Source organism: Pipra filicauda, unplaced genomic scaffold, assembly GCF_003945595.2.
Source record: "Pipra filicauda isolate LSUMZ 115617 unplaced genomic scaffold, ASM394559v2 scaffold60_size3304689_pilon, whole genome shotgun sequence".
Classification (NCBI taxonomy): domain Eukaryota; kingdom Metazoa; phylum Chordata; class Aves; order Passeriformes; family Pipridae; genus Pipra; species Pipra filicauda.
This window is the reverse complement of record NW_024104765.1, coordinates 1,766,303-1,791,380: the sequence shown is the minus strand read 5'-3', so window position 1 is coordinate 1,791,380 and position 25,078 is coordinate 1,766,303. Positions and strand designations below refer to the sequence as shown.

Below are 25,078 nucleotides of genomic sequence, written 5' to 3'. Positions count from 1 at the left end.
ACTTCAGGCTGCCTTTTTGTTTTTTCAAGTTCTTAAAATGAAGTAAAATGTAGAGACAATTATGAATGAGTTGGAGTTAAATAAAAATTGATATGGCACAGTAGGAGCATCTTCAAAACAAGAAGGGTAAAAACAACATAAAAATTGTGTTCAGCCGAAATGTTCCCTATTTTACCATGCAAGTTTTTGACTGTGGGAATGTCCTCGCAAGTTTTTAGGTATTAGATAGACAAATCATTAGAAATGGAACAAATAAAACGTAATATAACTGAAATCAAGGTAACAATAACAAGCCTAATAGCCTTATTTTAAAATCTCATGTTTAAATCTAGCCTAAATACTCCTGTCTCTTCTTCCCAGAGGAGCTTCCACATCTAAGCAACAGACTTTGGTTTTGAATTGTTCTGGCAATCTGCTCCCTGCTAGTCTTTCCTGAAAATTCCACAGCCCTTCCTCCATTATGTCACTGGATAACAGTGCCATACATGACCAAAATGTCGACTTCATCACATGATGTTATGTATGCCTTGGATCGCACAGCCAAAGGTACATGTCTGGTCGTGTATGCTGTGGTTCTGCCCAGCCACTGGCTGATTTAGCCAGGTTGAAAACCATTGCTATATTTGTGCAGTTACAAGTTACTTTTGAACAGTGTGGAAGTGTAAATTATTTGAAAACTGTCATTTGAATACTGCTGGTATATTGCAGTCTACACTGATATTTATTTTCAACAATATGCTAGGGCAACAGTAGTTAATTCTAAGGGAGTTTATGGTAATGTTTTCTTAAAGATGGAAAGCTAAACTTGTAAGTATTTATTTTAGAAAACCTGCTTAAGGTCCCAGCAACTAAGGAGATGCAATTTATGGCACGTTCACACAGTTGAATAATTTCATTAACTGAGTAGTGTGCTGAGAACTGCATGTGTTCCTTGCAATTATGGAGCAAAGCCATTCAGAGGCAAGAGAATGAGCAATACAGTGAGACAACTAGGTTTTGCTCCCTTTTATAGCACTTAACTTTCAGGAGTTCATGAGGTGTGGTGACTGATTATGTCCATTACACTACAAGGAAAAGCTGATATGCATAAGCTGCTGCTGAACATGGAGTTGTTTCTACCTCCGTTGTTTTTATGTCCTGGGAGATCGTGTCCAGTTGTAGAATCATGATTCATGGCTAGGCTTCGTGAACGAAGATTTGGGAAGGGCTCTACCCACATTTGCTACAAGCGCGCTGGTGGCTAAAAAGGCCAATGTGAGATAGACAGGTAGTTGTAGAATACTGATCTGCAAAATTGTAAGAAGTTTGGACAAGAACTGCAGGTGCAATTTGAGATCTGAACAGTATTCTTGGGTATTTCATGAGTACAAAAGGATTGGTGCTCAAGAGCCAAGGGTGGTAGTTAAGAATTCATTTGAAGTCAATCATGTTTCTCAACCTTTTTCAGTAAATAAGACTTCAAGGTGCTAAGCTGAGTATCCTAAAAGCAAAGGCAAAAAATTAGTACATGTTGAAAACATGCCAATATTTTCTCTGATTTTACTCTAAATAAATTCCTGATTTAATTCAAGTCAATATTTAAATTTAGTTTTGTTACACCAGTGGAAGATTCTCTTCATTCTGGGGTGTGAATTTATACCTGAAGTTACGCAACACCGATTCCATGTGAATGAAATTCAATGTGCAGTGAGTTAGAGGATGGCTGAAAAGCTAGCGAGACTGTTAATGTGAGACTTTACATTTATTTCTACACATGCAGATATATAGCAGATACATTCAATGAATCAGTTTGTGTCCTGTAAAATAAACTTATATTTTACCCTCCTAAAGAGCACATGGGAAAGAAACTTCGCAGGGTTTTCTATTTCAGTGATGAACGCGAGATGCATATTTATGAGATAATAATGAAGTTCCCTGTCCAATGCCTTTCCCCAAGGAAAAAACTAAACCAGAACAAGTTTCACATGTCCCTTGTTTATCGCACCCAGTGGATTCTAGCAGTATTTGACTGACTGTAGAATGATTATTTGTTTTTCAAAGACCAGTAATTTTAGACGGCGCCAGCTCAGCAAGCCCAACTCCTGTTGAAGTCCTTCACCCTGAGTACTCAACATTTTATGTCTAAAACTAGAATCTGCTGTCTGGGCTGCTGTAACAGAACAAATTGATTCATGCTAAAACATCATTAAGGGATATATTTTTTTTATAGTGTTTTGCGTAACTTAAAAGTTGAAACTTGGAAACTAAATCTAAACTAAATGACTTAGTTTACTTAAAATTGGTAGGATTGCTTACAGGGGTTTTGGGGGTGGGGAAGTGGAGGGAATTTGGGTTTTTTTTCATTGCTATGTGAATCCAAGAAAGGGAAGGCGACATTTAGAATTGGGTCAACATTAGTCCAAATAAACTTAATAAGTCAAAGAACATAGTTGTAAGAATTGGCAGATGTGAACTCCTTCCTAAAAGTGCTGCCAGTCACTTGGTATTGGCCACAGTCATTTGTGGCACGGGGCCGATTTGCTTCAACCTACTTAATAAAGCATAGCACAGTCAGAGGAACAAAAGTTGGAATTTGAGGCTGGTTGAATGAACGATAGACAGTGTAGGCATATGTTTTTAGGAGCTGTAAACTGTTGTTCATGGCTTTTTTTTTTTTATTCTGTGTTCCCTGTATCATATGGGCAGATGTGTGAAAAACTGAAAATATTAGTATGCTGTATTGGTACTGCTGGAGCTCTCTTAGAAAGAATAGAAGCAACTGAATTTAAAAATGTGATTCTGTTTTTACAACGCATTGTAGAACATTTCTTTTTTTTCCACTCTGTCTTGCATAGTGTCTGAAGCTTTAGGGATCCAAAAGTTCAGTTTGCATAAGCCTTTCATTTGCAAATATACCAGTAAGGAAAGCAACATAGATATTAAAGGTAATTTAGAACCTGCTGTCTATTTGGAAGAAGGTTGACTTTCTGTTGTTGGGTTTTTTTAACTGCTTGTCTTGCCTCCCAAAATCATAAACAAATATGTCACACCATAGATACCGCAAATTATGAAGTCAGTTCTCCAAAGAATACTACATCTGCTAACCAGGGAGCTATTATATTTTATTGCAGTGTTATATATCCCGCAAGTTTTTTTTAGAAAGAAAAGCACTAGGTATCCAGCATGCAAAGCTACCTTACATGGAAACTTCGTGGACAGAGACAAAAACTTTGCATCTTTATGTTTTTCAGAAACCTCTGAAGTTAATGCAAAATTGAAATTAATTCTTCCAAAGTTTTGGCATTTGATAGGAGATTATGGTGCATCTGAGTAAAGAGAGATGCATTTTTCTTGCTTTACTGGGGGAGGGGAAATTATTGGTCACATCCCTGAGGACAAAATACATCCTTAAGGTCTTAACATATCTTCAGTCTCTATTTCCTGCATGATTTCTAGTCTACATAACTTAGCAATCAGTATAGTCTACATACTTCGAAGTCAGTATCATGTATCTTTGTTTATGTACAGCATTCGATACTATTTGTACACAGAGACAGAGGTAATGCTTATTCCAGGGCTCTTGTATGGTTCATATTCTTTAAATAAGACTCTAAATACATTATCTGGAAAACATGCAAGTGGCAGTGTACTTCGCCATGTCACTTTGCCGTACAGGAAAACATAACTTGCCACTGGTATAAATTTTATAGGGAGAAGAATAGATATACTTTTCAATCTTTAAAGCTCTTTAAGCATTTCTTCCGGTTTAAAATGTGTTTGTGTCATGTACTCAGCGGTTCTCAACAAACTTGGTTCTCTTCTGTGGGAAAAGTAGAAGCACTCTTGTTCTATTTCTAAACAAGTCATCTGCCCTATATTTTCCTTTTTTCTCCCAGAAGATATTTAGAGGGACAAAACCTTTTACCAAAAGAATGTGTTTATTTTTAGATCATTTTCCAAACATACGCGGTGCTACAGATCAACTGCTGTTTATTGATTTGTTGTGTCAATAATTCCATTAACTGTGCTTCATATAATTCCGAATATGCACTAGTGCCCAAACATATGGTGTGGCACCAACAGCAGGGGACAAGAAGGAATGAGTATGAAGAAACTGAAGTTCAGGCAGCGCCTCCCTCCTGTGCTATTAAGTTACTTAGTTCCAGCACAGGGTGTTGAAGGAAACTAGGTGGTGTTTAAACAGTTCTGACAAAATCTAAGACTCACTCCTTTAAAGAATAAGTTCAGCGTAAACTTAAGGGAAGAAAATGATAAGTAAATGGAATCCATCACAAGCTGCATTCTGTTGATTATAAAGGGTTTTTTTACTATGAGTAAGGTACTTTTTCCAGATTAATTAGGAAAAATATACTGGGCTTTCACATATGGCAAGCTTCAATTTGTATCAGATCTGTCATTGCTTCTGACAGTTACTCCTTTCATCTGCTGTCCAAGAGGCTGAGCTGTTTTAATGGAGGATTGGCTCTTCTGTTTTCCCTGTATCCTAGGTAAATACTCCCTGCATTCGTGTCCTCTTCTCAAGTTCAACCCTCTGCCTAAGCAGGCACCAAGTCACTGATAAATTGTTATGAAACCTTGACTGCACAGTCATTTATCAACCTGTTTTCACCAACCATAAAATTTACATACCTGATGGTCTCTCGCAGCTTTCTGTTACGTAATTAAGATTTAGATTGCCTGGTAAACTCTTCCTCTTGGTGCTAGACACTGATTTTTTTTTAATTATTTTTTTCCAGTTATCAGTGGGACTTCTTAAAATGCATCTGATTCTTGGAATTTATTCCACTTTTCAACTAAAGCCCAAGTATTGTGACATTAATGGCACAGTGTAAAACATGACATTGGGCAATGTACTTGTTGTTAGTTTCTTCATTTAGTAGAAATGTTATTAAAAAATACATCAACATTGAAATGTAATGATTTCTTTAGTATATTAACTGGAAATACTTATAACAATTCTCAAGATTAAACTGGCAATCATGGATTTATATTGACTTATGAACTGAATTTAACCACATGGAATCAAATGCAAGAGATAGCTGGGCTTTTTTTTTGTTATTCATGTGAAAAATAAATATATTTAGTTTATAAAAATATATGTAGCATATAATAAGCCTGATAAATCACAAAATATTGTAAATTACTCAGGCTAAGTAAAAAAAAGTTAAATTGCTTCATTAAATTATATCATATGTATCCAAGACCAGTCTTTTAACTGACATATATGTACTGTTTTCAAATAGCATTTTTTTGTCTCTGTCACTGGATTAAATGTTACAGAGTCGTAGTCAAAAACTGAGAGTATGGGAAAAGGTACGCTAAGAAAAGGAACCTTCTGAAAGAAGTCTCACAGGCCAATTGTACCCACTTAGGAGAATTCCTTATATGCATTATATGGAGGGGAGAGTTCTTTCCAATTACTTGGGTAGCCTAGTTTAGATTCATTCATAATGAACTGTGTTGCTGCTGCCAGTATGCTTCATCCTGCCCAAGCTGCTCTGTGGCATCCTTCTCTCCTTAACTGTCCTTAGTACTTCCCAGGTGTGAGCAGGCTGCTGAGTTACGTGTGCTTGCACGATGGACTTTTATGTGCTCACTAAATCAGCACTTCTGTGAAGTGTAGACTTATGGCACACACACACCAACTGATTTTTCTTTTACCACAGATCTGGTCACACACTGCGTGAGGTGGGTGAAGAGGTTGTAATGCACAACTCTCTTGTGCCAGTAGAAGGTGGGGGGCCCGCCATTGCCAAGAAATTCTATTCAAATTTTATTTTATTTAGGCAGTTTTATTCAAAAAGTGGTCTGAGAGGGAAAAGGAAATACCAAGGGAGACTATTTGGGACTTGTGTGTCTTCCAGTGACTCATTATTTCCAATTTGTTTATATGTACTATTTTCGTAGGCTGCTCAACTATCATTTGCATGGCCTGGTGTTTCAGACCTCCGTTGTGGACTGTAAGAAAATAGTTGGTGTGTGTTACATCAGGAGAAGAGTCAAGGCCCTGTAGCTAGGAAAGGAGGTTACAATCAACAGGTCCCTTTTTTACATGGGACAGAATGGGGCATGTTCTGTCTATCTCCTGCGAATATCTTGTGGCAGACTCAGTCTGTGAGCCACTGTTGTGGAGGGTAAAGGTGAGAAGGCAGTAGAAGAATAGAAGAATAGTATTTTGTGTAATAAGGAAACCAGAAGAAGAAGAAAATGCCATTGATCACCATTGCTGGGCAGCCATCTCTCATATCCATGTGTAACCTTTCAAAAAGATTGAGCATAATTTCCCTTTTCTCATCTTTCTTAATGCAAGATCTTGATTTTTTTTTTTATTATTTATATTTTTGCTCTCTTCAAATTGGGGCCTTGATTGCAGACTTCCTTGTATTCATCATGATAGTTTATCAGGTCTTGAGTTATGCACCTGCAGCCTTTTCCACCCCATTCCCAAGGGAAATCAGTTTCACTATTTATTTATTTATCTATTTATTTATTTATTAGGAAAGCATTTAGTAAGAACCTAGCCCAAGCACGGTTTATGTAAGCGGTAGTTAGTTTGCTCTCATATGAAGCCTTGACAAGTAGTCTGGTGCTCGTACATTCCTGGCTACTGAGTTACCTTCTCTCTGTCAGCACTCTTAATTTATGATCTGAATTGCTGCTGTATTGAAGGGCATCTCAAAAAAAAGAAAGGTTGAATGTAATTTCCTCAAAGGATAAGTATATGGGCAGCAGGCAGTTTGCGTTGTTTCAGCATTGGGAATATGTGGTTATTCACTAATCTCCTACAAGTCACGCTTTTCTTTAAAGAAACCATCCTGTTAAGAAAAAGTGAATTTACCAGTGAACCCATAAGAATCGGTGTAGTGTTTATAATGTGGAGGCAATATTATGTTTGAACATCTTGTAGATCCTCTAATTATGTTGCATCTCTATTGTAAACATTTTTAATACCCCCCCAAGAATATTTCACATTTTTTATTGGGTAAAATTATAAATAACTATGACTTTCTAGTGAAGAGCTTTGTAATTTTAGGCAGTGAGTTTTTCCATTGAAAATAATATTCTTGTTTGTGCCTTGCCCATTTAAGGAAGACAGTAAAGTTAAATTCTACCATAATAAACTGCTATGATAATCATATTTGTAAATGCCTGCACTTCACCCTCTCCCTATTTCCTTTCCTTTCCCATCCCTTCCCATTCACCTCTCAGAAACATGTTTGTTTCATTAAAAGCATCTGCTTTGTTCCTTAGGATACATATGATATTACTTGCAATCAAGGACTAGGAACACAAGCACAGAGTGCTGTTAAAACCAACAGTGAAGAAAGGTTGGGAGGGCCAAATAGGAATCCAAGACCAGCTGACTTAGCCCCTTGTCTCTCCTCCTCTCCCCGCCTTCTCATGTGCCCTGCCTTGAATTTTTTTAGATTTGGAGGAGCTTCTTTTCCTTAGCTGCTTCTGTGCCTTTGTGTGCCTTACGTTTTCTCCTTCTCACCACCTTTCTTTTGTAACAATTTGCTTGTCTGTGCTTTCCCTCAGCAGTTAGTCACTGTTTTGGTGATGCTCTCATTTCAACTTTACGTCTCATGTGCATGGGTTTTTTTCTGTGTGTTGCCATTTTCCCCCTGAAGAACACAATTAAAGGAAGTAAAAGTTAAGTTTACCATCATTTGTAACTCAGCAGTTACTAAAAGTGACATCATAGAAAAAAGGACACTTCTCTCTATCTTGCTCTCATTTCTATGCTTGGTTTCAAAGAGCTGCTCTAAACAATGGTGGCGTTGGAGCTCCTTCACAGCAAAGGTTAAAGGTTTCTTGAATAACATGGTATGCAGAAGCTGCTACTACTGCTTCTGTGAAGTTACAATGAAGAGTTATGACTCGTCTGGTTTTTTTTATGTTTTTGGGCAATGTTAATTCCAAATAAGCTAGAAAGCAGCAGAAACACAGAAAGCTTAGTTTATACAGACACTGTGCTTCTTTGGAGGACTTGCAGGAGAATTTACTGCTCTCACACTATTGAGTCACCTCTGGGGAAAATGAAAGCATAACTTTGAGCACATTGAATACCTCATCCCGACTTCATCATAGCCCTGTGTATGTATGTGTTGTTTATGTATGCATTTGAAATTCAGAACTTTACATTCCTGTTCCTAACAAGAATAAAGGAATGCAGCAAATAGATATAACTTCACTGGTCAAATCTAAATAAATAAGTTTTCTGTTGCTCCTCTAATTTTCTTCTGAGCAAATCTTGTTTGAAATAATGGAGATCATATTTTTCTGAAATACTGGTACTGAATGTTAATAATAAATTGTTTTGTTTGCAATTTTTTGTAAATTGTGTGTTTTCCAATTCTTCTATAAATGATCTTTGGAGGAAGCTTAGCTAAGCACCAGTTATGCTTTGATGCCATAGTATTCAATCACTGGCACAACTTGAGCCTGTGTGTCTTCAGTTTTCAAAGTTAAATTTCTTTTCTATTTGCGAAGTCCTGCACAGCAAACCATTTCAAGTTTTAACTCGTGTTTCATATTTTGTTCTAGGTTGTTGGAAGAGGAGCCTTTGGTGTGGTCTGCAAGGCAAAATGGCGAGCTAAAGATGTAGCCATTAAACAAATAGAAAGTGAATCTGAAAGAAAAGCCTTCATTGTAGAGGTACAGTAAGTTTGATGGAAATACCAGGTTTGGTAGAGCTTGTTTTCTTAAATTCGTGGGTGCATTTAGTGTACTAAAAGCTATTTAAAGTACTAAAGTCTATTAAAAGATAAATGCAGCCTGTGGTACGCAGTTCAGGCCTGGACCCCTTGTCTTGCAGAACAGGAGACCTGTGAGAGAACATTGCAGCTTCTTTACTTTGCTTCCCATAAAAAGCTGGAAGGCAAGGAGGAGAGAGAGAGAAGGGCACACAATTGGGGAAATGCCAGTTCCTAGATTCTGTCCCAGTCTGGAATCAGGGTGCAGCTGAAATACCCACCAAAGTCTTGGAGCTGATTAACACTTCAGGGGCTACAGCATAGGTTCTTCAATACAATCAGGTCCATACTTGAAACTGTTTCTGAGTTTTATCAGCAGTTCTGGTAATTTCGTTATTTTTTCTTACATATATTGCTACCTGTAACTCATTTAAAGGCAGTCACTGTTTTCATTCATGTCTACTTCTTCAGAAATACCTTGAGTAGTTCAGATATAATGATAAACTTCCCAAGATACATCATATTTATTAGAATCAAAAGTTTGCTGTGTAATTTAAATGGGATATATTGTGACATGTTGCTTAATATTTATTCGGTTATCATTTAGTATATTCAAGATATGCAAAATACGTTAAAAATAAATCTCTTAAATTTGGAACTAAATGTACTAAAATGTAACAGACTGAAGGGTTGAAAGAAGCATGTTTGTTATAGGCCTCTGTGTAAATATTTATATTTTGTTCATTACCATGGTAAGTTTTTAAGGTTATTAATCTGAGTCTAATTTAATACTCAGTAAATCTGATTGGTCTCTTAGCATTTTTTGTGTTCTAAAGAGATCTGAATAGATAATCCTAAAAATGCTTAAATAATTATTGGTATTCTGGAAACCCTACACAGTGCAAGCATCAGTTGTAATATTCTGTTCTGATTTTTTAGGTCTTCTGAAGTGTACAGAAAAAGTAGCATTTGTTCCATAGGCAGTGAACAGCATAAACTACTTCAGAAGTCTGTGTAAAGGGAAAAAAATTTCTTGTTTCCTTCTCTTCTGTTACGTACTGGGAAAAAAAAATACTTAGTGCAAAATAGTGTAATTGTCAGTACAAGCAGCACTAGGTTCTTGGAACTATGTCCCTTTAATATTAAACTGTTTGGCTTAATTTCTAGGGTTGTGGGCTTGGGGTTTTTTTGAACAGTAATATTCTATATTGTGAATAAAGCCAAAATGATTCTGATTTTTTTATGTAGTCAGTCAACTGGGATTCCAAAATTGCAGGCTCCAGGAAGAGCATCGAACCTGCAGAGGTCTTAGTTGCAGAGTGCTTGTGGCTTGAGTGATTTTACTACAACCTATCAAAATATTTTCTTTAAATTTAACTTCTTAAAAATTTCTTTTAAAATACAGTTCAGTTAGACTCAAACTTAATTACATAAATTAAAATGCAAAGAGGGACATCAGTCCTGTAATTTCTAAAATCACTATCTAGAGTTATGCAGAGATATAAAACTGTACTTGCTGTTGTGGTGTATTAATTGTAGCTGTGAAAATAAAGCATTAGCCTTTTTTCCCCCATGGTTTGAAATTGTGTGATTTGTATTGCAGCTTCGACAGCTGTCACGAGTGAACCATCCCAACATTGTCAAGTTATATGGAGCCTGTCTAAACCCAGTAAGTTATAGCTTTGTCAGTATAACAGCAAGTGACTAACTTAGCATATGCAAGCATCAGTGCACAAAACATGTATTTTATACTAAAAATGTATATTTTATATATATTTTTTATGTTTTGGTCATAATAAGGAAATGTACAGATATGTAGGTTGCTTGATGTTTTCAGGTTTTAGGTTTTTTTCTTTCCACTGCTATGAAAAATAAGTTCTTTCAAGGAAACCCCAAAGCCATTTCTAAGCACAGATTATACTTCAGTTTGTCAGAATGGCATTGGTGTATTACATATGTAGTTACATTCATATTTACAGTCTTACTAATTGCAAATTAGCAATACAAAAAGCAAATACATTAGCAACACGCAATTGTACCTTGTAAATCAGTTCCTATTCTCATATATGCAATTTTCAGGATTTGCCACAGCTGCAAACAGTCCCACAAATTCTCAAAGCAGGAAAGCAAGTACAATGACTGGACTGATATATCCTTAGCTAATTCTTTTATGGGCTATCTAATTGTTTAAAATAATGCTGCATCCCTTTTTTTTAAGTACTAGTAAAATTATTTTGATGTGGTATTTGATTTTTTTTTTTTTGTAAATTGCTAAAGGAAAAAAGTAAGAACAAGTGAATTGCAGTTTGAAGACAGGATTTGCTTTTTAAGACTGAGGCAGGGGGAGGTCATTCTCTTCTTTTGTAACTTACAGTGGGAACTAAGTATAAAACTCATTTCTGTTTCTCACACGTAAACATGTACACTTCAAACTGACCTTTTACTTCATAGATATATTTTCCATTAGTTTAGGCACAGAGGCTTTGCAGTTGCTCTCAAAGACCGTTCCTTTCAGTTTACAGAAGCTGTTTTCTGCCCCTACATTTAACACATCCCTGTTTTTTGTTCCCTCCCCTGCAAAGGTGTGTCTTGTTATGGAGTATGCTGAAGGAGGTTCTCTATACAATGGTGAGTATCACTTCAACATAGTGTCTTGCTGGACCTAAAGCACTAGTATTAGGGCAAACGTGATCTAAACTATAAAGCTGTTTCATATGTGTGTCTCCATCCTTGGAGATACTCAGAAGCCACCTCACCAAAGTCCTGGGCAACCAACTGGAGGTGGCCTGCTTGACCCTGCTTGATAGACCTCTGGAGGTCCCTTCCAACCATTCTCTGGTTCTTTTAAATTTTTCAAATAATTTTAAGGAGAAAGGAGTGTGCTTTTTAAAACTGCTTTTCAGTCCACTGGTTTGTTCTTGGTATCAGTTTCTTATATTTTATACAAGCAATTTAAGGTTTTCCAGTGGAACATCTGAAAAGATTTGTAAATTCCCTGACCATTTATTTAACACAGACTTTACCAAGGATAGCTGAGAACAAGCAACACCTTTCGTATTGAATTTTGACATTAAAAATCATGGAAAGCATACTAAAAAGCAGAAAATATTTTGTCATTTATTTTAAAAAAGTCTCCAGAAGGATATTTTCAGTTGCAGTCATGAGGTGTTGATAATTACTTAGATTCCATAGAGCTTTCTAACTGGTATTTTCTTAACTCCCTCGTATGTGTTGTAATATGCAATAAAGTTCTTTTTAGTTTGTGCCTTTGTTTTGCAGTGCTACATGGTGCTGAACCTCTGCCTCATTATACTGCTGCACATGCCATGAGTTGGTGTTTACAGTGTTCCCAAGGAGTGGCATATCTCCACAGCATGAAACCAAAGGCTCTAATTCACAGAGACCTGAAACCACCAAAGTACGTTCATATTTTATATTTTCTTACAATTGGAATTTAAAATAATTTTTAAATATTTATTGCATTTGAAAAGAACCTTTAATTGATACTTTTGTGTGTACTGTATTCCAAATGAAAGCTGTGCATTTGAAACTTCAGTTACAGAATGATGGTGTATGATACAGAAAATGAACTGTATTCAGTTACATTCCAGTCAAACTGGAAGAATGTCCTGCTCCTGCCCTGCATCATGGAAGAGGATTTTGTTAGAAATAAGGTTTCTAATCAGAGGAACTTAAAATCCTCCAGTTTTGAAATGGTTTGGTTGTTCAGTAAGAGAACATTGTGGTGGGGTTGTTTGGTTGATTCGTTCTAATGTCATATTTATTATATTAGAGCTCTTTCGCCACATGGCCATCCTCTTTTATCCCCTCCTTCTGCCAGTTCTACTACCCCTGCCAGAAGCTCCCATCACTTTCCACTGAAACAAAATTTAGTAGTTTCCTATCCACTGCTTGTTATCTGACTCACTTTACAGCTTCAGATCTGGCTGTACAGATTAAGTAGAAACAGATATTTGAGTACGAGCAGAATCATCTCTTTTTTATAGTAGCCTGCAGTTATTACCAGGTAAAATCCTAATATGAAGCCACACTTTAAATCTTTAGTTCTTTCTTGTATCCCCAGTTTTGATCTAGAGAGCTGCTAACATGTAACTTCAGTGCTTTCGTTTAAATAAATATCTATGTTGACAGATATTAGCGGGCGTCTTGACCATTCTTCTTTTGCTAAAATTGTTACAGCACTAGTTTTTCAGCCTCTGGAATCTGAAGGACTAATTTTGTCAATATATGCTTAGTGATTTACTATGGCTAAAGATACTTAATTAAAATCTAGTGTATAGGAATAAATTACAATATATATTGGGGTATTTTAAAATATTTAATATGTTCACATTAGAAACAAGTGACTTTACTGATTTCTCAGATTATAAAACTAAAGCACTGAGAATGAAAGCCTGTGACTTTCAACTATATTACAACGATAGTTGTTGGGATAAAAAAAAAAATAAATCAGTGGTTTATTGCCAGACTATTTCATCACACAATTTTAGTATCTTTTTTTTTCTTTGACAGTTTGCTCCTGGTAGCTGGGGGGACAGTTCTAAAAATCTGTGACTTTGGTACAGCCTGTGATATTCAAACACACATGACCAACAATAAAGGAAGTGCTGCTTGGATGGCACCTGAAGTTTTTGAAGGTAATAAAAATTCACAGTGTCAGTATTATGTGTTCTTTTTAGGGATACAACTGTGAATTAATGTGGTGTAGGAAATAAGAGTATCATATAATCTTTATTTCAGTGTGTATTAAAGTTTGAGGTAACAACTGAAGAGTCTTGGTAGAACTCTCAACATTTATTTAAAAATCTGTACAATTATACATTGTCAAATAATTATGTAGAGGTTTAAAGAACAGCACTGAACCGACTCTCTCACATTTGTATTAGATATTTATTTGTGTCATGGCTAAGATTTACGTAAGGAGTAACTCTAGACAGCTGCTGTTTCTTATTTTGTAAGTACATCAAATACAGCCAGAGGGCTCTTGCCCCACAATTTTAATGTTTCCAAGATTCTTAAATTATTTCAAACTTTTCTGACATTTAAATACACTGTCATTACTTTCATTCGCTATTCTGATCGGCTTTTAACTTTAGAGTTTCCCTGTTAGTGTCTCTAAATTAAACATAATTGCCTTCATTTTCAATCCCCCACTTTCTTGTAACTCCATCTTTGTCTGCTTTTTGTGTAATGTAGAGATTTGATGTACTTCCTCTTTCCTACGTACCGAGGAACTTGCTATTACCAGTTAATTTAGTTAAGTAGGAAAATAAGCTATTTCTTGGAGTGTAACTGGGAAAGTCTGATGACACTTGATAATTAGATAGGTATAATTGCTGCATGATTATCACAGAAATAATCCAGTCTATATTAAATTGCAAATTAAACACCGTTTAGCCAGTCAGTACCTTAAATTATCAAAGTGATTTAGCAGTGGTCTGGAAAAAGTCATCTTCCTGCTTTAGGAAGTGCCTGTGTGGAGCAGTGGTTTCCCCGATTCTGGATCCAAGTGACCTCTTTTTCTTTTAATGTCCTTATTCCAGAGACTGTTCCCATACAGTTTTAGGAGGTGTTTCCTCACAAACATCACCTTTGGAGCTTTTGTTCTGAAGGTACCATTTTCTTCCACATATTGCCTTAAGTACCAACCAAAGGGTTATGTGTTTCACTCTGGTGCCTGAATATTTTCCAGATACCTACTTTATTTCTTTAACTCTAGCTAGGAGTGCTTCTTTTCTTAACATTTGTTTATTATTAAATTAAATTGTACAAATAGATTTTTTTCTTTTAGAAATAATCAGTTGGACAATTAGTGTTACAGATAGATTTTCTTTTTTTGAGTGAAAAATCTTAATCTAAAATGAATACAAATAAGTATATTATGGTAGGGATTTGCAGTGCATATCCTAGTTCCTCTGGTGTATGAATTCAGCAAGGCAGAACAAAGAAATCTTGTATTGCAGTTGTATTTTTGGACAGCAGCAAAAGCCTTCAGTCTACAGTTGTTTTTATGTACTTTTAACTGAAAGTGTTTATTGATAAAGAGACAAATTATTATAAATGGACAAGTATCAAGGAAAGGAAGAAATCTAGTAGCTTCTGTGATGCAGCATAGAAAATTACTCCAGAAACAGTTATTAAGCTACTAAAATAACCACATCAAATGTCAGAATTGTTAAAAACTTGTTTGCCTAAGCTACTGAATCAGAATTCAACAATGTAGAAGATGCTAATATTATTCTGTTGCTGTTCTAGTACTAATGTTTTTAGATTAGAACAATAAAGACATGAGAAGTATCTATTGTAGAAGACAACTGCCTATTGAAGCAGTTGCCTTAATATTAAGATTTTCTTCCCATTTTAAACGTTAGGGCACCTAAAGCCTTGTACAGATCAAATAATCTAAATGAAAATAACATGATTTAGATCGGGGTAAAGTTAGAGAGAGCAGTTCTAATATCAGAACTCTCATTAGAAGAAACCATTTTAAAATTGCTGTGGAATGATTGAGGAATGATTGTGTCTATCCAGTCTTGGTCTATCACATAATAAAATAATAGAGAATATTCTCTCACTTTCTTTAGACTCTGTTTTCAGAATTAGTCCAAGACTTCTCGGCCACAAAACTGAATTTCCTTGCGCCAACAGGAGGATAGGGCTCCTTTCCTTTCATAGGCTTAGTGTCACAGAAGTGCTGTGACTGCATAGATGAGACTGTTTTGCTTCCCTTAGTGATCTGCCATTGTTTACATAGGTTGGAGATCTTTTCCAACCTTAATGATTCTATGGTCAACTCAAACTGTACTTCTTTTTAATGTGTTACATAGAAAAGACACAAATTATATTGATGACTTTCTTCCAGGTAGCAATTACAGTGAAAAATGTGACGTTTTCAGTTGGGGTATTATTCTCTGGGAGGTAATCACCCGTAGGAAACCTTTTGATGAGATTGGTGGTCCAGCTTTCCGAATAATGTGGGCAGTTCACAATGGTGAGTTGAAAATACTTTATTGCATTTGAAGTTGTGTATTTGACCTATAAATTTGCTAAACACTCTTAACCATGCAGCTTTAAATTACTAGTGTTTCCATTTTATGCTTCATTAAATATACACTTTTGTCACAAAGACTACATACTTAAACACTGCCACTTCTGTGTCAGTGTGGGTTTTGTGTTATTTGGCTGCTATGTGTAACTGGCGTATGAATAAAGAAGGGTAAAGAGCCATGTCTTCTTTGTTATGACACTCCATTTTAAAAGTGATCTGAGAGGTGCTAGAGAAAAACCCACAACCCCTCTATCTGAATGAATGGTGATTTTTATTAGCTAAGTTGTCTCTTATTTTTTTTACTCTTTGTAGTTAAATGTCTACAATAAATGTGTAACTTGAAGTAACTTGACCTGTGTTTAGAAATGCTAGAAACTGTCAAACTCCTGCGGGACCATTAGGCATTAAAAATGTCACTTTGTTTTTCATCTGTGGTGTTTTGGGTTTTTTTTTTTTGTTCTGCTGTTGGAATGGTTTTTCCTTTCTACCTAGGCACCTGCACTCATGGGGCAGCACTCTGCTATGCTAGGTATAGAACAGATTTTTGTGAGCTTAGACTATAAACAGGGCACAATGGTTGTATTCAAATGGACTTTTTCTTTAAAGCAGTGGTATAATGTTGTCAGGATAGTAGATTTTAGTATCTTCATGCTAGTGGTGTAACTTCTATACTACTGTGTTTTTAAGTACCATGGCAAAACAGAGTTTTACAAACAATTAAGTAATGATAGTGAAGTAGTTCAGTGACTGCAAAGAATTTCTGCCATTTGTGAGAGACAACATCAAAGCAAGCACAAACTTGTTTGGAAGAAAAAAATAACAAACAAGCAACGAAGGCTGGTTTTTCAAATACACAGGTCATTTAAAGTTAGGAGTAAAGAGTGCCTTGCATAAAAGCATTAACTGTGAAACTAAATGTAAATCTAATAGTCATAAATCAGGAAGCCTCAATAAGGTGCAGGCGTATCCTTTAGGGACAGAAAAATTCCCTATCTGTAGCTACTTTTGCTTTAAAAACTTATCCTTTTTATCTTCTTCCATTTTCTTTTTCCTTCTTAAGAGGAAATGTTAGTACACTTCATCTCACTTAAAACTACTGTGGCACTCATGTATTACTTGATCTGTTTAATATATTTTTAAATACTTGCTGATTGCTTTGCAAACCGTCACTGTTCCTCATATATCAGACACAAGTGGTTGTCCAATAATTGTATTCCTTGTTGAATTCATAAAAAGAGGAGAACCTTGAACCAAAAAACAGCTGAATAGTTATACAGTAGTTGAAGTAAAATATGTTATTACAGATGTGTGTAGGCATGAGAAAGTTGCACAGAATTGGTACTTCTAGTGCCTGTAATTTTTAAGGAAGTTTTTAAGGGCAAAATCAGCTCTCAAAAATACTTCAGGTGTTTTGGTTTTTTCATTATTTTTTTCTTGTGAATACAGCATTAGGAACCAAAGACTGTTACTACTTGCTTCCTAGTTTGTTCTAGAGCTTTATTCTTCAGAGACAAGTAACATTAGCCATTGTAATGTGCTGTATTTATTCAGGCCTCTACTGAAGGAGAAGGTTAATTTTTTTTCTACTTGTTTACATGTAATTGTAGCCTCTATGTAGTGCAAAGTAACTTTTTTTTGATCAATTTTTGTTTGTAAGAGAGAAAATTAAGTACAAACCAGTTCCTTCAGCCTACGATTAACTCCACCTTTCCCTATATTTATTTAGCAAAATACTGGAGAGAGATCAATCACTGTCAGTTGTTTATTATAGTCTGTTTAGAAAATTAAGGATTTTTTCTAATTTCAATTACAGGTACTCGGCCACCACTGATCAAAAACTTACCTAAACCAATTGAGAGTTTAATGACCCGTTGTTGGTCCAAGGATCCTTCTCAACGACCATCCATGGAGGAAATTGTTAAAATAATGACACACTTGATGCGGGTATAAAAATTTATTTTAGTATCTTAATCAGTTCTTAATCTGTTAAGCTAGGAAATTGAATTACAAAAAGTATGCCTTTCATCACACTCTAAAGATGGGCTTACATGTTTTCTTTCTCCTCTTTTTGATAAAAATTATCGATTGTGGTAGAGAAGGGAAGTAATTCATCTCCTTATGGGGGGGCTATACAAACTCATAACAGATTTGAGAAAATTAAAAAAATACTCATAGGTGTATTTTAATGTATGACTAAAAATATTTGCATTTATGTGTCTTCAAAATAAATTATTATAAATATATAAATTGTATTTCTAAATTATGAGATACTATTAAAATAATTTTAAAACAATGGTTAATTAGGTTTTTTAATCAACTCTTTTTTCACAGTACTTTCCAGGAGCTGATGAACCTCTGCAGTATCCTTGCCAGTATTCAGATGAAGGCCAAAGCAACTCTGCCACTAGTACAGGTACATTTGTGTAAGTTAGAGAAAAAGAATAGTGACATAAGCATTGACAGGGATCTATTTGTTTTGTTAATACTTCTTACCACATCATATTCAGTGTTCTCAGTCAAATGGTTTTGATGAAGTTTACGTGTAATGGAGAACAAGTTTATGGTAAAAGCTGTCTCCAAATGTCCAGGTTTAAGGTTTCCTTTTTTTTTCCCATGAATGTTGCTAACAATTAAAACCTTTTCACTAATATGTAATATGTAGGAGTTGTCAATTTAAAATTTTTCACTACTTTTTAAAGCTGCACCTCTTTCAGTTATAATATCCAGAATTTAAACTTGTATTTGTTTTATGTTAAGAGGCATTAAATACAGTAATTTAAGTTACGTGCAAGAAAATAACCAGAAAGGTGGATGGAACAAAATGTGGGCTAGACTTTCAGGTAGTCTTGCTCTCCGGTAAATCCTTTTAATAATAGAAAATGAAGATCATTTGGTCTCCTCAATTTTTAGAGTAGGGGTTTTCCACTTAAGTAATTTTTAATCTTAGGTGTCTTCAACTTCCTCTGCTTGGTTGGTATATTTTCTATCTCCGAAGAAATTGCTGGTATTTTGGATAAAGTTTCATTGGCTACTTTACAATTTAGTGACCTGTATATTAACAAAATCTTTGCAGCTCTAGCATTGCACTGACTTTACTAGTTGTTCTCCACCTCTCAGCACATGATTTTAAGACATAATTTATGATTTTAAACTGTGAATATATATTGACTGTTATTTATCAGGTGTTTATGCTCTTCTGTGGTTAATGATGGTCTTTGTCATTAATTGTGAATGAGATTGCTGGTCATGTTTTTAATATGACATTACCCTGACAATTTCAAAGAAAGCTAAAGATTGACTTCTGAATGTTACCGTAGTAGGTAGTTGTGTATTCTTTTTCACTCCTCTTACTTCTTACAGTAATGGATCTGTTGCAGTCTTGCAACTTGCCTTTCATTAAAAGTTTTGAAAAGTGTTGTTTTAAAGCCAAGTTAGACTTCTGAGAATGCTGTAGTGAAGAGATGCACTTCAGTATTTTCAGTGGACATTCCCAAATGTTTTTCTTTGTTACTGGTTTCTAGGTTCATTCATGGACATCACTTCTACAAACACGAGTAACAAGAGTGATGCTAACATAGAACCAAGTGACTTCCAAGGAGCTTCTACCAATGACACTATTAAACGTTTAGAGTCAAAATTGGCACAACAAATCAAAAACACAACCAAGCAGCCGGTAAGCTGAATTGTGCAATTTTGAACCATAATAATGAAGTGGACATAGGCAGACAAAAGTGTTGTATCTGTTCTGAAACATTTGTGTCCTCCTTCAAAAATCATACAAAATTGGACCCAGCTATTTATAGGAGAAGAACATGAAAAGGGATGGAAATATATTGAATAATTCCAAAAATGTAAACCAGAAGGCTCTATTAAGATCTCCGATGAAATGTAAAAAATAGTTCATTCTATTCAAAGGTATTTATTAGATTAAAAAAAAATATATGTTTGAAAATTGCTGCCTTAATTTAAGTCTAAAATAGTAGTATGATATAAAAGGATTAAACATTTATGTGAATTTTGAAAATACTGTGTTTTATTTCAAGTAGAATGCAAAAATACAAAGATTCTATTCTGATAATATTGACCTAATTCTACTGATTTTTTTATCTGTGTATAGTTAGATTATTTTCAAAGTTGCAGATATTTCAGTTTTATATGCCAATAATAGCTCAATTATTACCATTTATTGTTATAAATTTTAAATCTTGTCACTTTTAAAATGCACATTATAAAAATGTATTTTAACCTACATACCGGTGCATATCAGGGAGGGGCTTGTGCAGAATTTTCTTTTTAAAAATGTGACTGTTGAAACAGGGTGATCCTGGCCGTTTGAGTTTGCCCCCATCTCGTGGGAGCAGTGTGGAGAGCTTGTCAGATGTTCGCGCACGACCACCGTCAGCCCTTGTTTCAGGAGAAGCCAAAAGGATGAGTGCTGATATGTCTGAAATAGAAGCAAGAATAGCTTCCATCACAGGTAAAATTAAAGGATGTTTGGGGCGTAGATTAAGGAATTGGAAGGAAAATGTGAAATGTGCATAGCCTTACAAAAGGTTAATACCAGTAGCTGTATGAAAATACTTTAACTTTACATGTAGTCTTTATTGTCTTTTATTAATTGTGGGAGGGAAATGGCTTTATTTATGGTTGTACAGTCAGCAATGTTGAGTATTGTAATTCAGTATTTTAAAGGTTGTAGAAGAGATTTTGTTGAATTAGATTTTTACTTTTTTTAAAAACCCATTATAAGACTTTTAAGTGTCAATCCTATTCCAAATGCACAACTTTCACTTTTGCATCTGAAATAGTGTTATTTCATCTCTGCTAGCATAATTATTTATATAATAACATTTTCTTCAAGGTTATTTCTATAATATTTTTGAAATTAAGAGGTAGGTTTAAAGTTCAGCATGTTCCCAAATAAGTTTTAAAATCCACTTTGGCAGATTTCAGAAAGAGGAGCATAGTTAGATTTTATTCACGAGATTAACAAAGCATTGGTGTCTTCTGTTTAAAAAAAAAAAGCTACAGGTGTTTTGCCAGGTTTGCTTCAGCTATAAACTGTTATTTCTAAACATTAAATCTTTGAGAGAATTGGAATTTATCTGTAAGTATAAGTACATAATTTTATGGTGAAAGCAATATCTATTCTTCCCAGAAGAGTGAATTAATAAACATGTGTATACTTGGCAAACACTTTCTTGTCTCTTTTCTTCATCAAAGATATTGTTTGTTAATTTATGTAAGCTTCAGGTTTTAAGTTCTATATGTGAAAGTTTTGTTTTGTTATGGTATATAACCACACATTTAAATAATAGAACAAAATTACTTTGGTTAGTTCAGGGTTATTTAGCCATTTAAGTATTTTTCTACCAATCTGAAAATTAGGGTAATTGAGTAGATGCAATTAATAAGGAATTACGTATCAAAATTCTGGCTTTCTTGTGCTCCATGACTATTTCATTTTGTTCTTCATTGTATTATGATTACTCCAAGATCTTGTTTTACTAAATACTGAAGTTACTCATGACATAATATTTACTTTGCCCTAAACACATTTTACTTTCATGTTCTTATTTTAAAGCTTTATTCCAAAATTTGTCTTTTGTATTGTCAGTCTTTGACTGGATGATTGTGTAGCACATCTCACCCTGAATATCTCTAAAGGTTTCTTAACACAGAAGGCAGCTGTGTACTTACCTAGTAATAACACCATGCTGGTTTTATTTTAAAATATGTCAGGACTCACTTTGGTCACTGACACTATTAATGTAAGTTTTTTACATTAGTGGAGATAATCCGACCCTCCTCTTTTTGCAAGTTTTTAGTTTTTCTATTTTGTCTTCCTTAAGTACATTAAGGAAGACAATAATAATTACTATTCAGAATATTCTAATAATTTTTTTTTTGTTATCACTGTAGGGTTTCTTTTTCTTGAAACAAAAGTATATATATATTTTTGGTTTGGGGTTCTTTGGGTATTTTTTTAAAGAATCTTTTAAGGCTGTAGAAGACTACTAGAAATGAGGTCAAACCCATCTGACCATAACTTTTTCAGAAAGAGCTGAAACAGCACTGTGTTGGTTTTGGTTTGTTTTTTCAATCTTGTTAACTGCGTGACAGAAGTAATATGCTGTGAACCTGAAAAAAAATTGTGTGGCTGGGTGAGAATTGGGCTGTTGTTAAATCAAGTCAAGAATTAGTTAATCTTCTTGTTCCAGCTTTCATTAGATTAAGTGTAAGAGTAAATCATGTAGTACACATCACCATTACTTAGTGAGATGAATATGCTACAATGTTCTATTTTTGGGAGATGCATTCAGTTTTTCTCTAAATAGGAACTATTTATCTTAAAGTACAAAAGTAGCAAAATAAAAAAAAAGTATGATTAGATTTTAATTCATAGTGTATGACATTTCTTGAACATCATTCAAAAATTACAAAGTTGGTAGTGATATCCAGCTCCCAAAATAAAAAATTGTCACTAATGGGACAAAAGAGTGAGCAGCAAGAATGATTATCAAATGTAGTAGGAGTAAGCATTTTTTTCAGACAGATGAGATTTGCTTTAAAAGGAGGTGATTTAAAGAAGTATCTAACTATTAAACTTGTTTATAAAATAGTTTGTTCTCAACACTAAAGAGAAAAGGTTATATAAGTTCAGAGAGTCAAGAATTTATTCTGAATGTACAGGTGAACTGAAATAATTTCATTTTTTTCTCTGTTTGGATAATTACATTTGGTTTTCCCTTTCGTGTTGCCATGCTGCTTTCTGTGTTTGACTTCTGTGTTGCTAACTGTAACTAATTACACCGTGTTGTAATGATGGCTAGTTCTGCATTTTTTGCTTTTTAACCGTTGCTTAATTACGTGTAAGCATGAGTGGAAGGCAATGCAGTTTATTCTGCATGACACATTTTTGCATGAACTCTAATTTAACCAAGTATATGAAAAGTGCAGTATTAGGAATTTAATAATTTTGCTATTGCCATTTTAGTGTTTTGCATGTGTATTGTATATGTGTATTTTTTCAGCCTATTCCAAGCCTAAACGAGGCCATCGTAAAACTGCTTCATTTGGCAACATTCTGGATGTCCCTGAGATCATCATACCAGGTATCGCAGACCAGGTGAACGGGTCAGTGGTTAAGATGCCGGAATAATGATCAGACTGCTAAAATACTTCTTGCTCCAGTTGCTGTAGGACAGAACTAGAAATTATCCCACAAAATTTTTTGTAATGCTTCTTTAAAGAGAAGCATAATATTTTATTACAAGCTTACTTTTATCAGTAAAGGATTCAGTCTTCTAGTTCAAACTTAGTTCTATTGATAAAGCATTTTTTCCTTTATTATCTTGATGTTTAGAATCTTCTTATAGAGCAAATCTATATATAGTCTTTTATTACAGTGCCTCATTTGGTGAAAATGGACTTAAGTTGAAAAATTCCTGTCTAGCTAATTATTTTGCCCTGATCTTTGTTGTGTTTGGGCTCCTATTTTTTAATCAAATATTAGTAGAACAAAAAACTTAAATACATTAGGTACAGAATTTCAAATCCGTGTGATATCTGTGATTAAAACATTAACACTTAATCTATGTAATCCTTATATTTGACTACACTGTTCTAGAGCTAAAACGTGTCTGCGTGAGGTATTTCTGTTGTGTTTAAGTAAATGCAAACTAAAATTATTAGGAGAGGCTTCTGACAGGAAGAAAATCAGTATAATCAGGCACCATAGATGATAATTTCGCTTGGGACTTTAATGAATAATTCTCATGTATCCCAGGTCTATTTTTAGTTAGTAGCATAACGTTTTCCTTTCCCTTTCCATTTTTTTTTTTTTGCAACCAAAGTGTATTTCTTTCTTTCATTTAATACTTCTCAAAGCCTAAAAATAAGTATAATCAATCCCAAACTGTGATATGTATACCGTTAGCAGTATGCAAGTCACTTCAGAATTATTTGTCACAGACAGGAGATGCAAATGATAGTATCTGCTACTAATTTAGAAATACACTAGAAACTGTGGACCTCTCAGTCTAAATTGGTGTCATCTGAGGAAGTTACCTTGTAAATCTTGATATTGTTTGGTATTTTAAAGTTGAATGCAGAAGATAATTTTGTAAAAAGTCTCTTTCAAATAACTTTATTGAAGGTTACGTGTAAAAATACAGAAAAAATTGAGCAATACAACCCATGAAAAGAAAACGTTTTTGGCACTGAGTCTAACAAATTGGCAAAAGAGTTTGCTAGGGTAGCTTTCCACTGTAACTTTCAAAGGGTCCTGGCCTGCAATGGCATAAATGAAATCCTGAGAGAGTAAGGAAAGCAAAAGTGGAGAGATCTGTCAATTTTCACAGTGTTACCACATGCTGAGAGCCTGTTAAATAAGCTCTAAACGCTAATGAGTTCCTCTTCTGCGCACACAGTCTGCACATAACAACTCCGAGGCTTCCAAGAAACCTTGAGACTTTTAAGGAATGATGAAGTCAAGTTAAATGAAATGCCATGTTGTTTTCACAAAATAGATTATACCAGTCTATTGGTTTCTTCGTTAGGCAGAGGAGTCATTAGAAATTTTTCACCTGGTCTATATTAATTGAACTGGACAGGATGGGAATTCCAGGATGAATTATTTGGAATACATATGAAAGAAATAGCAACTTGTAGAAATGAAAGAAGTTAAAGGGTTGGAGCAAGCATATCAATCAATTTTCTCAAAATTTAAGTCAAATTTTAAGGTATTTAAGTCAAATAAACAATAATGAAATTCACTGATAATGTTTTATCAGAAGCAACTATTCATAAAGAGGAGGATTAGAGTATTACGTAAAGTGCATTTTGCTGTGACCGAAAAGGAATGGGGTAAAATCCAGGGTCATGCACTGTGGTTCACACACTAGCAACTGTTTCTTTTAATAAGATGACATGGGACCATAGCAGATGTGTGCAGATGAATCCCAGGTAGTATAAGCCACTAATCTAATGCAGTTCTGAAAAACTGAAATCTTAACGTTCATTTCCAGGAAGAATGAAGAAGCATTGATGCTATTTATAGGCCCTTGTTGAATTTTAATCAGGAATTCAATATACTGTTGTGGTCAGTCATATAAAAGAAACATACATGCACTCTGAAATAATATCAAGAAGAGCTAATAGGATGTTATGGAGAGTATAAAGAAGAATATGAAAGCATGGCTTTTTTTAGCCCGCAAAATGAAAGCTAAGAAATTAATAATTATTTTCTATAGATGAATCTCCAGCTAAAAACTAGGAAGAGAGAACTACTTAAGCTAAAAGACAATATTGG

At 34.7% G+C, this 25,078-nt stretch overlaps 1 protein-coding gene across 6 annotated transcripts in view; it reads left to right on the top strand.

The window, feature by feature from the left end:
- The window catches only part of MAP3K7 (mitogen-activated protein kinase kinase kinase 7), a 46,151-nt gene that overhangs the window by 2,871 nt on the left and 18,202 nt on the right, over positions 1 to 25,078 (top strand). For 3 of the 6 annotated variants that reach the window (XM_027743659.2, XM_027743658.2, XM_039388126.1), the window contains exons 2-12: positions 8,548 to 8,658; positions 10,300 to 10,365; positions 11,279 to 11,324; positions 11,976 to 12,114; positions 13,230 to 13,354; positions 15,580 to 15,708; positions 17,579 to 17,709; positions 18,097 to 18,178; positions 19,287 to 19,438; positions 20,083 to 20,242; positions 22,800 to 22,880. In XM_027743659.2, the coding sequence (XP_027599460.1) occupies positions 8,548 to 8,658; positions 10,300 to 10,365; positions 11,279 to 11,324; positions 11,976 to 12,114; positions 13,230 to 13,354; positions 15,580 to 15,708; positions 17,579 to 17,709; positions 18,097 to 18,178; positions 19,287 to 19,438; positions 20,083 to 20,242; positions 22,800 to 22,880 (1,222 nt within the window). Of the gene's footprint in view, positions 1 to 8,547; positions 8,659 to 10,299; positions 10,366 to 11,278; positions 11,325 to 11,955; positions 12,115 to 13,229; positions 13,355 to 15,579; positions 15,709 to 17,578; positions 17,710 to 18,096; positions 18,179 to 19,286; positions 19,439 to 20,082; positions 20,243 to 22,799; positions 22,881 to 25,078 lie in introns of all 6 variants that reach the window. The other 3 variants (XM_027743661.2, XM_027743660.2, XM_027743662.2) reach the window with 2 other exon arrangements.